This window comes from Numenius arquata, chromosome 9 (genome assembly GCF_964106895.1).
Source record: "Numenius arquata chromosome 9, bNumArq3.hap1.1, whole genome shotgun sequence".
Taxonomy (NCBI): domain Eukaryota; kingdom Metazoa; phylum Chordata; class Aves; order Charadriiformes; family Scolopacidae; genus Numenius; species Numenius arquata.
Window position 1 is genome coordinate 20741383 of NC_133584.1, and position 14060 is coordinate 20755442.

The following is a 14060-nucleotide window of genomic DNA, read 5'->3' on the forward strand; positions in this document are numbered from 1 at the left end:
TTTGAGAGAGTGGAAACACAAAAGCTGGGCTGCACAACTGCCCCTGTGTGTCCATTCAAAGGTTTTAAATCCGCACAGTTACTAATTAAAATGCCATGCAGAGTAGCACAAATAAACATCGCTAGTCCCTGAAGCCCAAAGTTTCTGCGCTGGCTCATGGTTTGGAGGGCAGGATGCTGAACTGACCCCGTAAGGGTGCGTAAAGCAGCCCCCTTTGGTTCAGATATTTCTTGTATGAGGAATTGCAAAACGTGTGGAGTTTTCTCCACAATATACCGTTAATTTCAGACAGTTAGAAGAGGCCTAGCTAAGATGTAAAATTACAGAACAGAAAATTGGTTCAGTTTTACTTCAAACCAGGACACATAAGCATGAAATCATACTCCCAGAATTCCATCCCAAGGCAAACTCTTATTTTTTATTTATTTTTTGCATAGCATTGCGTTGAACCATAAGGACTAAATAGAGCTGTGGCATGCCTGCTGGATCTCTATAATCATGTTTGCCAGATTTTGGCGGACATCAAAATGCTGAGCACACGAGTGAATACTGCTCCTTTCATTGCGAAATGTCACTTCAGATTTAGCCCCACGTGTGAACTGGCGTGCAGGGAGCACTGCATTATTATGGCAGGGCTCCAGTGGGCTTCCCCTCCCAAACAAAGCAGGCATATGCGTAGCCTCTCCCTGCATCTACTTGAAGGATTTCATGGCGTCTCCTTAGATTAAGGTAATCCGCCTTCATTACTAAATTCAAGAACCAGAGTCCCAGAACTCGTAGTGGTGCACTTTGAGAATGGATTCGAGGTCACTGAAAGTTGTGATTTGTAAACTGATAGTAACAAAAGTTGATTGTGGTTTTGGATTTATTTTTTTTAAATACAGTATAAAGAGATGTAGAAAGCTCAAGTATTTGTATTTTATTCCTCTGGTCATTTTTATTTCATTACACCCCTTATGGAAAAGTCATACTGTTAATTTAAAAGGAAATTATAACTTTTTGTCTCAGCCTTCTGAACTGTTCCTACACAATTTATTAGGATTTTTATTCCTGCTATGGAATTCTATCACTTAGTCTTAAAAAGATGATTGACTGATTCTGATTTTTTTATTAAATACTTCTACTGTTCCATAAAATCTCTTTGGTTTTGTCTGTATTAAAATCTGCTGAAAATGTCTGCGGATTATTACAGACAGAAAACCCCTTAAACTGTAATGTGCTTTGGATATAAATGTCTTTCAGTTCCATAGATTACTGAAAACTAAAAGGAAAGCACTGAAGTTTTTAATTAGCTTTTTATTATTTTAAATTTTCTATGTGCCATTTAATGGTCCCATCAATAAATAATAGGATAAGACAGCTTTGGCTAAGCAAAATAAGGAGGTATAGTTGGGCTGGAAGAGATGTCTCATATATGAATTGAGTTTTGTGTGGTGTCCATTTATTTTAGCCAACAAATAAAGGCATGATCTCAAGACAACCCACTACAACGGCTCCCTGGGAAGATTGCGCTTGTCTCGATAACTTACTGCGTTCTTTAAATCTGTCCTCTGAATCAGCCTCAATTTATCTTTCTTAGCATAAAAGGCAATGCAGATGGAATGGCTGCAGCCTCCCTTCTAGTTTATCAGGATATTGTTCATGCGCATAAATAAGACAGAAAGTGACTGGAATATGTAAGTGGCTGAATGTTAAATCCTGTGCTTTTCGAGCTCCCCAGGCGCTCTGGGACAGGGTGGCCAAGGAGAGTCCTGTAGGAGCTGCAGAGATTTGTGGGCTCTCCATCGTACTTCAGACGTGATGTGCAGACCCAGCGGTGCTTTTCCAAGAGTGTTTCAGCCGTTTGCATTCACTGCCGCCTGTGCTGACGGTTAAAACTGCAATTATGCAAGTACTGGGAAGAACTGATTTGAAGAGAGTGGACTGGGCTCAAAAGGAGGCTTCTTTAGCACCGCTTGCAGACGTGGCATTTTTTTTTAACCAGGGAATATTTTTGTTTATATTTGTTACACCGACAGGCTGTGAACATCACAGGTTAGAGGGGCTCTGTAGCACAGGAGTGTCCTGGCTTATTTTCAGCCTGACTGATCCTTAAATGAAAGTTACAGCTTCATTGGATCAAATGAGAAGATAATAAAATTTTTGTACCTGTTGATGACAAAACTGAACTAAAACCAAAACCATGAACCTTACAGGGAGGCGAGATGTGACATTCAAAAGTGCTTTGCATGCTGTTGGAAGAAGAAATTATTTTTGAATTGCAGGTTGTGAATGAGGATTATATTTTCCTTGCAGTCCCCATCCTGTGCACTTCTCAGTTCCACCCTGTCGGTACCCTTTGGGGCCCTGGCCTCAGAGGGGAGGAGAGACCTGCTGCAGAGATCTTCTCTACAGGAGCTGGGGTGGGCTCTCAATGTCCTCTGCAAGTCTGGGACTGAAGATGGAGGTCCAGGCTCAGAATACAGACCCATCTATGCCATTGCTGAGCTAATTTGGGATTATTATTTTCATTTATTTGCCCAGACTGTAGCTCAGTACTCCTCCAGGAAATAAACACGGCTGATTTCTTTGTACAGCTCCAAATTGTCATATCCTCATGAGGTTGCTTTTATTTATTTATTTATTTAGATTGAAATTGTTCAGACTTTGTAATGGCACTGGCTTCTCACAGGAAACTTTACCAATTATCATTCTGTCTGTTTTCCACTGAGGCAGCCACCTTTAATATTTAATTGCTTATTCCATTTGGGGGTTTTCTAATTGACACAATTTTAAAATGAATAATGCACTAGTTTTCAGTATCCGGCATAAAACCAAAATAATGAAACCCTTTTATAAGTTTAATTATGTGCCACCTATGATGTAATCAGTTACTGACATCATGAGCTAAGATTTTAATTTTAAGGTTTATGTGTTTCAGGAAGCTTAAGTCGCTTCCCCAGTTTGTCCCTCATCACTTTTTTTCTTTTTTTTAACTGAACTGCAGACTTCAGGTACCTTTGCTTTTTGCAGCAACGCTGTGTGCAGAATATAGTTTCCTCTCTCATTGGGTCTATTAATGATTTTTAATTTCCTGAATAAATCTGCCCGTTGAGGATGAAGGAACGGGGGCTTAATTCAGTTCCAGTGAGAGGATGTGGTAGAAGATATCCAAGTGTGGGAGTTAGGCGTCCTGCAGTCCAATGCTCTGTGGTACATTTCCAAAAGACAGAGTACCTTTTTCCCCTGAAGAAGAGGAACTTTGATGGGGTAGTATGGCAGGGTATCTTGCAGCATCCTGCAAGAACTGAGGATCTCCAGGTGCTGTCAGACCAGTCCTTCATAAAGTGCTACTAACATGACCCCAGAAAACCTAAACCCTGATTGAATCTTGAGAGTTTCTCAACAGCCCAGACGCAGAGCTCGTATCATATCGAATCTATCTAACTTTTGTACAGAAGGTACTTTACCGGAGTTCTAGCTCAATGCTCTGAATGTCACCTACAATTAAAATTTGCAGGTTGTTCAGCTGAAATGTAAATACGTAAATGCAAACCACCTGCACCAACCTCTTCTGTGTGATGGAGCTTGAAGTAAACAAAGGTGAAGTTCATTAGCTTTGGTGACTTTGTAACAATTTATTACTCTCAAGTGTTAAGACAGGAATTGTGATTTTTGTTGTTAGGTGAGTCCTGGGTTTTGATTCTTTTGGGTGCTGCAGGCTCAGGAGGGTATGTTTGAGACCCTGCCTGCAGTTACTGTTGGAGCTGTGTATCACAGCTGAAGTAAAACATTTATAATTTCATTATCTTTTTGTCCTCCAAGATTCTTGCCATTTCTGACTTTGGGTGATTGATCTGAGAAACCCAAATGGCAAAGTCTAGCTCTCTGCTATTATCGTAGCGCTTCAGAAGCCAGGATGAGACAATGTGGCCAAATCTATTTATTAAAGTAACGAATGCTGCTTTAGCAAAATGAGTCATAACTTTTATTTATTTATTTTGTTTAAAAGATACTTCAGTATTTCCAAAGCATCTAAGTGGCATATAGGGCAGAGGCTTTTTATTTGTCTGGATTTCAAAGAGGCTTTTAAGCAGCTCTTTTTACAAAATCTAATATTCTTAATGCTGAAAGTAAGTGACAAAGAAAGTTTTTAGCACATATATATATCATCTAGACATTCATGTTTCAAGTAAATAAAAAGTAACTGTGCGAGAACCAAGGAGAATGGCATTAGGGGATACCTTGCCCTGGGCAACACAACACACATTTGCCACATGGTGGGTTAAGCTTTACCCCCAGCGTATCTGTCGGGGTAACCACATGCTCAGGGGGCTTGGTGGTAAGTATAAGAAAGGACCAAGGAGCAGAAATGAGGCATCAGATGAGAGCTGTCCTTCGCAATGTAAGGCAAAGGGTTGCCCCTTTGGGGTATTAATAGAGCAGGGTCAATATTTTCTGTATCGTTTTATGGATTGCTGATACACTGTTGTAAGTGGTTGAAAAGCTGCACACAAGAGGTGATTTGCAGGGCACAGGTACCATAGGTAATTTCATTGGTGCTGTACAGCTCTACCCCCCCCTCAGCTGTTGACTGATGAAGTGTATGCAGACATGTCTTAACTCCTCTGACTTGTGGGCGGGAGGATGGGAAAATGGGAGGAGGAGTAGCTGAATGGTTGCTTGGCCTGAGGAAGGGCTTAGAGAATGGGACAGGGGTCTCATTTGGGGGCATCTCATGGGTCTTTGAGGGTAGCTTTGATTTCATTGTGGAAGGGGGAGTGGAGGAGTTTGTTTTGAAAAGGCGGCTCAGCAGATCCTCCTCCTGTGCAGCAATACAAAGGTGAAGGACAGGCTATTTCTGGGGAGGAATTAGCACTGGTGGCTACCTCGGGCTTCCCGGGAGGAACAGCAGGCTGTGTGGGTGAGGTAGAATTGGCCTGAGGGAATGGTGGTAAGTGGGTCAGATTGCTCCAGACTACTTATTCTGAGGGGTTGGGGAATGCCCCATTTCCAACATTATTATCTGTTTTAATAACTATAGGTTATGGTCTCTAATTTCTCCTGGCTCCCTCAGAGCCACTGTACCTGGGGTGCTATACATCGTGTCCCAGCATTAGTGGTTTCTGGTGGTCTGTCCTTGCTGGACTGGCGTCTGGGAAGTGAGAGGATGATAACAGCATGTGCTTCCCAGAAATGTCCAACACAAAGTCAGGTTGTGGGATCCTAACTCTAACTCTAAGCATGACTGGCCTGGGCCCTAAAACAAGGGCTGTGAGAGTTATGGCAATCTCTCCTTTTCTGAACTGTGTGGCCCATTTTCTCTGCTTCTCTCAATCCAATATAGTGCAGTGGAGCATCAGCGTTGGCTTCCTTAGGCTACAAAATTTATTGTTGTTTATGTTGGGTCAGATTTTAACCTCAACTAGAGGGAAGAGTAACTGCAACGTGACCTGCTTTGTGACCAGCGGCTCCAAACCTGCCCAGGTCAGACAGCTGCTGACTAATTCCCCATCTTAACAAATTGCTTGTAACTCTAGAGTTTCTTAGAGCAATTCACAGTGCTAAGTACGTTCACCCTTCTTGTGTTAATCACTCCAGTTTAAGCATTTAGAAATGTTTCGGTATTGGTTTTTTTTTAAAGTGGTTGTAATGTTCAGACAGTTTTTTATAAATTGCCTTCCAAGTGAAAGACTTGTTTTCCTGTTTGTTTTAAACTGGCATTCATACATACAGGAAATACACAGTATTCTGCCATGTTTCTGTTGGCAACTATCAAGTTATCCTTGTCAGAACATGCCAACAGGATTTCTTAGCAAGCTAGCATAAAGAAAACAAGCCGTTCTCAGACTAAACAGACCCCATGCTTGAGTTGTAATACAGATCTCTTGCTAAATGCCGTGTGGATTCTATAGTCTTTTGGTTTAAGGCAATCGTTGGGATTGCAGGTTGCAGATTCAGATCTTTGGAGTTACACCAGACCTGCATTGCATTAGCTGACATCATGATTTGGCCTTCAGAATCGGAGGGCCAGTACCTGAAAATAATGTATTGCTGTCAAGAGCTGGTCCTCAGAAATTAATAGCCAGAACGAGCCATCTCCTGGGTGTGTAAAATCTTCTTGGTCACCCCTGTCTCATTGCAGTTCCTGATGTAAACCACAGGGAACTGTGGTGAGACCTCAGCTCCTGTAATTGGTTTGATCTAAATTAGAGCAGTTCTGGTATGCTGAAATAGCCTGTGCTAAAAATGACACAGAACTGAACGTGCAGCCCAGAAAATACAGAGGCTCTTTGTGGATCCTCAGCAGCTACTGCATGTCTCCAAAATCTGAAGCTGGAGTAGGGTGGTAGAAATACAGCACTCTAATAATCCTCAACTACTACTATTTGTTGCTGCTAGCAGCCTGGGTTGCCTTCAAGCTTTTGATTTGATGCAAGTCGGAGCCAGCTTTTGTGGTTTGGCAAGATTTGCAGTGCAGGTTCTTTTGGGAGAGGCAAGAAATGAAAACTTTAAAACAGAGGAAATGTTTAAAACATAATAATGCTGTGTTAACAGTCTTTAAAATCTCATTTTCTAGCCCCTTCCTTTATGAACACATCATTACAAGCATAACTGATGTGAGCTGGTCCCTAGGTTTGAGAGCTCGTCACTTGTTTTTCTCAGAGCTCCTTGGCAGCGGCTGGGTTGCTGAGCCTGGAAGGAAAGGGAAGGTCAGTCGTGCCTGTCATTTTGGGATGAAGGTGTCCTATGAGAGCACCCTGTGTCCGAGCTGGTGCTGTTCCTGAGCAGCGTGATTTCTAGTAACAAGGAGGGAAAGTTTAATTCAGAAGTATTACGGCTGATTGAAGGGATTGAGAAAAAGAGGCCAAGCTCAGCTGTCACACTGCCTGACGTTACGTTGGCCAGGACTTTCAAGTGTGGGTGGATAACCTTGGGCGCTTTACTCCAGCAGCGTAGATTAAGTCTTTGCTTTGAATACTAAAGCTTGAAAATGCTGGCCTGAATCTTGGCATGTCTCAGTTTCCAGGCTGGGAGGTGTTCCTCACCAGCCCTCATTCCTAGGGGAGGGAGAGGCAGACGGTGGGAAGACAGAGGACTAGGGAATGTCTTGGGAGGCTTCCAGTGGCTCAGTTGAGCAATCAGGCCTCTAGATCCTTGTCCAAGTTCTAACCTGGCCCAGTCATCACTAGTACAAATGTTTGCCCCACTTTTACAGAGGGAATAATGAAAAAAAAAAAAAATATGCATGTGGTTAGTTTTTAAAGTGCACATCCATCCCACAGACTTGCTGGTCCCCAGGAGAAAGGCGTAGCTGTTGTACCAGCAGTGAGGAATGGGAATGCCAATCTCCAGCTCCGTTCTTCAGACGTGCACAGACATCTCGTCTCCGTGTGTGCACATAGGTTCACATGTGCAAAACCCTTTCATGTGCTTACCCTTATGTGCATACATGGCTTATACATATGCTATGCATGTGTTTGGAAATTTGGTGATACTAAAATGCATTCCCCTTTGTTTGTGAAGCCACTTGCCAGCAGTACTCAGAGCACAGGGTGGTGTTACCCAGAAAGAGGGGTCCTGAAGGGCTTGTGCCTGGACAAGACAGAGTGGGTAGAAGGTCCAAGGGACCAACAGGAAGAGAACTGTACACCAACATTTTAGGAAACATCAGAACTGCTTGCTTTCTTATTTATTTTGATACTCGTAACTGAATAGGGCTGGATACTTCTTCCTTCACTTGGTTTGAAGTCAGTGCAACAGCTAGTAGAGTAAGCTGCTCTCTTACATGAATAAAATTACCAGAATCTGGCCTGGAGAATGTTGCCTTTAGAAATTATTAAAACCATATTTGATTCTCTGTGTTGTATATCCTTTTCCTGCTGTGAGATTATTTGATAACATAATTTACAAAATCCCATGTAGAAACCCACAATATTACAAAGTAAATATTCAAAGAGAAAACCTGAAATATGAAATATGCCAGGTTCTCTTAAATGTGTTTTGTCCCAATTAAGAGAAGAAGATCTTTTATTGTCTTGTTTTGACTTCTAAGCGGACTTTTCTTCTGTGTTAGATTCTCAGAAGTCTTTTTTTTTTTTTTTGTAATTAATAATGGAGCAGGCTTTTAGTATCTACCCTGGAAGGTAAAAACCCTTAATCACAGTAACATCATTAGTGCTTTCAAGCATTTAATTTTGATGCTTGACAAAGCACATAGCCATTGATAAGAACAAATAAGTGTTGTTGTGTGCAATTGAGGGAAAAAAGTAAAGCATGAAAACCCCTAAGCTTCAAGTAATTAAATTTAAATATGTTATTTGAATTTAGCTGAGATAATGTACAAACTGTGGGTATATTTTTCAATCAGTGAAAGACCCCTTGAGTAAACATGATCCATTTAAATTCAAATCATGGGGAGTGGAAAGTAAACCCTGCTGTGGTTTAGAAGGCATCTTCACTAAAATACTGGGCATTGTGTATCTTTGATAACCGAGTACTTGTGTGTTGTAGTTTTGTAAAGGGCTGTTTTCACTCATGGATGCCCACATGCCAGAGACTTTATTGCATCTATTTATTTCCTGTTTTTTTTCCTCTCCCCCCTTCCCTAATTTGAACCAGTAATGAAAAACTGACACTCTGCTTCTGCCATCCTTTAAAGCGCCTCAAAACTGTTATAATTTAGCACTTATTAGCCTTGGGATATGGCTTTATGGCATTTGGGTGAAGTTTTTGTAGTACATCTGTGCTCTTTCTCTCTCTGTAGGCCACAAGCTCAGAACCACAGTAATAAAACTACTAGTAGGTGTTTAATGGCAGGTTATTGAGGAAGTAGATAAAAGAAAATTGCAACATTCACATCAGTAGGGAGTGGGGTTTTTAAGGGAGAGAAACTGCTGAGCTTTGAACTAGGGAAAGTTACACATGGTGCTTTTGTTCAAGGGGACCACTTTTTAGACACCAAAATACCTCATCATTCTTCTCTGTGAAATGGGCTGTTCTGGTAGAATTGGTGCTTGGTATGTACAATCTGTGCACGTGTGGCAGAACGACTTGCTGTTGTAAGCAATAATGATTGAGAAACAAGTTTGTGCTTAGTGTTCCTTTCCAAATATCAGGGAATAGGGAAGAGGAATGTGCAAAAAATGAAAGAGAAAGTGATCTCCCACTCTCTTCCAAAAGTATGATGTGATCTTATTGCGAACATCTTTATTATGTACTTTATTCTTTTTTGTCAAGCTGTCCTCAGTATGTTTTGTGTAGGAATGTGTGTGTATAATGAACAGTTAGCCCACGCACATACAAGAGAAGATTCTGTCTTTTATTCTGCTCGTGATCAAAGCATCATTTTACAACCTGTTACATGTTTATCTTCACATCATCCCTAAGAGGCAATTTAAAGGCAAAAGGCAGAAGAACAAAGAATTTAAATATTTTGCACAAACTTACCCAGAAGGCTGTGACTGCTGCCTGGATTGCCATGATGAGCTGGCAGTGGTGATGTCCTCTTTGTCCCAAACTCTACTGACTGGACTCTTACGCTCTTTTGGTAATATATGTCCAAGGAGACTCAGACCTGCTGTTCTTCCAGAAGCCCGGTCTTTCAACTTCTCAGGTCAGCTGGTGAATCCTGGAAAGCAAGGAAACAAATAAACCTGATTTGTAGGGCTATTTGCAGAAGTAAGAGAGAATTGGTAATGGAGGATTTTATCCATGCAGTGGGAAAACTTTGGGAAAAAATCCCCACCGTTACTAAGCCCAGTTCCTCAAGGTCCACAGAGTTGCAGACCACCATCCTATTGCATAAACCATTACGGGTCTGTGCTGCAGAGATGTCAAAGAGCTCCTGGACAGCCTGTTGTAGTTCTGGTACTTCATCCTGTAGCTGGACTTCAGCACTCTTAGGATTTCTGTATAGAAAAGATGCAGAGGCAGGATGTACAGTCAAAACAACAAAATGAAGAAACAAATTGCTCATCTGCTGAATACAGGACAAAAGAATAGATGAAAAGTTAAGTAGGATGAATTTGCATATAAAGGACAGGAAGGAAAAACTAGGGCCCTTCTTACAATTGTAATTGTAAGGAGTAACAAAGGAATTGATGTACAAATCCTCTTTGTGTCCTGGAGGCCAGGAGCAGGTTCTTTATTCCAGTATGCTGTAGTGCCTAATATGAGCTGCCCATTTCTGAGAGACATGAGAAAGCAGCTCTTAAACTGTATAAAGCTAAGCATCTTCTACAAGAAGGATTAGTTAATATATATTCTGCTGCTGCAAATAGCCGGTTTACAACAAAGAAATGCGCTTACATACAGCACTTACCAGCCCAATATTGAAGGAACTCGCTAAATTCCAATATAAATGCCTGCAGAAATGAAATGGGAATCCAAGGAGGTTAAAAAGAGGATAAAGGAAAGAAAGTCGACTTTCTGCAATTCTTGAGGTCAGACCAGCATAAGTGACAGATTCTCAGTAAAAAGAATTACCTGTCTGCCCTTCATAAAGCACCGATTAACTAAGCAGATTTCTCTCTGGTTGGTTTATCAGTAGTGTTGCCCATGTGTGTGTTTTAGGTTAACAAATGGGTTTTCTAACTTATTAGCTAAGTGGTATTCTTACGGCAAAGGGGGGGAAAAAAGCCTGATTCTCTGTTAAGGAACTGTAAGGTTGTTAAGCAGGTTCCCAGTCATGCCACAGATATAACTTGATGGAGCACACCTGCATCCTCCCTGTTGGCTGTGTTTATAGTCTCCTCTGTCATCCAGTATTTGCCTTCGCATGTGAGAGACAGACAAGGAAAAAGAGAGAAAGGTTCTGGAGGCATTTCTAACAGAGATGCCAAACTGTCAAATAGTAAATCGGGAAGCAGCTCCCTGATGGTTTCACATCAAGAGGAGACACCCTTTTGTGACTGTGCAGCGTCTACTGGTTATTTTCACTTCCATCAGAACTGTCTGATATGGTCAAGTAGGTTTGAGGCTTTCAGCATTCAATTTTCCTTTCATTTATTGTGACTGTTTTATTTATTTGTCTTTCTTGGTAGTTTTCAAGGATATATGTTTCAAGGATACTTTTTACTCTCTTAACATTTTCATGGATTGTCATCCCAAAGTTAAGGGTAGAAAAAGAAACAAAAAGAAAGGGGGGAAAAAAGAGCAACATGTCTACAGCTTCAGGGGACAAAAGAAGAAATATATTCAATTTAGGAAGACCTCTAATCTCTGGTTATACAGGACAGCTTTGTTAGATAAGATTAAAAATTTCATGAATGTCCCTTTTTATCCCTGGAGACTCCGCCATTTATACCAGCTATTGTCAGCATCAAAAGAGCTTGATAACAGCTGGCTAGAGACGTGACCACACAGCAACACAACAGCAAGAAAGGGGCAGCCGGGTTCATAAATCTTCAGAAAACCCGTTCCCCCAGCGCAGCCGTGAATCTGCTGCTATCACAGTCAAAGGGAGAAAGCATTGTCCTCCAGCCAGTCAAAAACCTGAACTTCAGCATTAGCAGGGGCTCTATTGAAAGTGCAGGGTGCACAATGAGATGTTTTCCATTATCTTCTTCATTGCAGCCCTTATTACTGCACACAGATACAGTTTAAAGGATCTTTGAGTTTAGCTTGTTGCTAGGTAGAGTTTTTCCAAAAATCCCGCAGCCCTTACCCCGGCAGTGTAATCCTGCTCTTTATGTTCATTGCATCGATATAGTGCCACATGGGACAGGGTCAGATGATGCCAGTTTGGTACACAATGGGCCAATCTCGGGTATCTGCTGCCTGGGAAGGAGCTATCAAAGCCAGAATCTGGCCCTTGGGCACTGAGCTTCCTCATTTTCCAGGGACTGCTCACAGAATTGGCGTAAGCAGGGCAAGTTAGGAAGCACAAATTGGCTCAGACTCTTGAAATACAAGTTTCCTGGTTTTCATGGGAGGGTCCAAACTCATATGTGTTCAGCTTTATTCTGGTCTTACTTAATTCAGTGGCAATATTTTCTCATCTTTAGAGAAAACCAGATTGGCCCCTCAGGAATTTCATAGTTCCCGTAAAGCAAACAGCTAATGAAGTAACATCAGTTAATTTGAGGAGACGGAAGAAGAAAAATACTACAGACCAAAACAAAAGTACAGGTCTGTGTACTGTGCCTAAGAAGGACAAAAGTAAGGCAGAATCTTTCACTACCTTAGGGAGATTTGTACCTACGCATCACGAACGTTGCAGTATTTAGACAACTGTAGTGTTACTTCAGAGCCTACCTATCTAGTGTTGCCCAGAATACCAAGCTTTATTAGAGGGGAATTAAATGCAATTTTGTTAGAGAAAACAGGAAAAATACTTAACGCTTCTAACCCCCCTGCAAGAAAAACACAGTTTCTGAATGTGCTCTTGTTGTGAAAGCTATGATTAAAAACTTAAAAACTAAATTATTGCTTATATATTTGTATTTTCTTTTTCCTGACAGCTCCATCCCCAATTGCTTTGATTCAGGCTAAAGAGATAACAAGGCACAGCGTTGCCTTGGCTTGGCTGGAACCTGACAGGCCGAATGGAGTTATCCTGGAGTATGAAGTCAAATACTATGAAAAGGTACTGTTCAAAAATGGACAAGCAAGAACTTTGGTTTGGGGAGAGCTTTTTACTTCATTCCATTACAGTTTATTTCCAGATGGGATTCCATCATTTGAAACCAAATAGATTCAGTTTAATAAAATCCAATTAAGGATTTCATGCCCTTGAATGGTTGCTTGAAAGAATAAGATTCATAGGCTGTTGAAATTGTATAGTACGAGTTTATTTTGTTATTTTTTCCTACCTAGGAACAGAGCTTTTGTAGCAAGCATATTTATAATGAAAATCAATAATGTTTGGCAGAAGTAAGACATTAGCTTTATTTCATAGACAGAAGTATAATAATGAAGTATATAACACAGCAATAATAATAATAAGATCTGTTTGCCAATAGCTTCTGCTTAGAGTGATGGTGTGGGCTGGATGGCTTTTAATAGAGAATAAGGAAAGAAAATTACATTCTTCATACTTTCCAAGTTAGAGGGAGATGTTATTCTGACAAATAACTTCTCAACTATGGAACTATGGAAAGAGCTATTTTCTTTGAAGGTTCTCTGCAAAAATGAACAATTACCTGCTCTTGCTTCTGTGCGCTCTCACATGCACGTGCATCCTTCTGAATATTTTTTTAAAGATAATCACTTATTTGCTTCCCTAATACATACAGAAAAAGGCATCTGATTTGCAGGGAATCTAGATTATTACATTTTCTGATGGATTTTCCAGACGGAAGCCATTTTCTAAGTCTTTTCTTATTTTTAAAAATATTTTTATCATTTTTTGATATGGCTTCAGGTTGGTAGGAAGAGAAGGAAAGTGCCAGCATGCGTGAGTAAAATGTTGCTTGTTCATCAAGAGGATCCTATTTGAAGGCATGGCTATTTTCCAAAGGATTTTGTTGTGTGATTTCTCAAATAATCAGTGATATATGGGCATCATACCTACCGCCTCATCATCCTTTTTTGGCTTGCTCAGAGCTCCATGCAGCACACAGTGCTGGGGGTATTGAGCAAGGCCAACAGCAGGAGCCCTCGGGACATATTTGGAGAATTCCATCGTTGTTACTCATCTTCTTTCATCATGACAGTTTTGGCAAGGAAGCGGGGTTCTATGGTTCATGGTGCAGCGAGGCATTTTTACTTGATCACAACTGTGTTTTGTTGTTAGGACCAAAACGAGCGCAGCTATCGCATTGTGAAGACAGCCTCCAGGAATACTGACATCAAAGGCTTGAACCCCCTGACTTCGTATGTATTTCATGTGCGGGCCAGGACAGCAGCAGGATATGGAGACTTTAGTGGACCATTTGAGTTCACAACTAACACAGGTAATGACATGCCCACTGATTTCTTTTTCGTTTCCTTGAGCAAAGTGTGCAAATGTAACTGAGCTGTGTGTTGGGAGTTTCCCTTTGGTTGCATGGACTGTGGTGTGTCTGATCTGGGAAATGTTCTTCCATGGCCACATGCCTGTTAGTGATGCCATGAATCTGACCTGGGACATCTATTTG

At 41.1% G+C, this 14060-nt stretch overlaps 1 protein-coding gene across 2 annotated transcripts in view; it reads left to right on the forward strand.

The window, feature by feature from the left end:
- The window catches only part of EPHA4 (EPH receptor A4), a 101749-nt gene that overhangs the window by 67116 nt on the left and 20573 nt on the right, over window positions 1-14060 (forward strand). For both annotated transcript variants that reach the window (XM_074153020.1, XM_074153021.1), the window contains exons 6-7: window positions 12444-12568; window positions 13718-13877. In XM_074153020.1, coding sequence (XP_074009121.1) covers window positions 12444-12568; window positions 13718-13877 — 285 coding nt within the window. The remainder of the gene's footprint in view (window positions 1-12443; window positions 12569-13717; window positions 13878-14060) is intronic.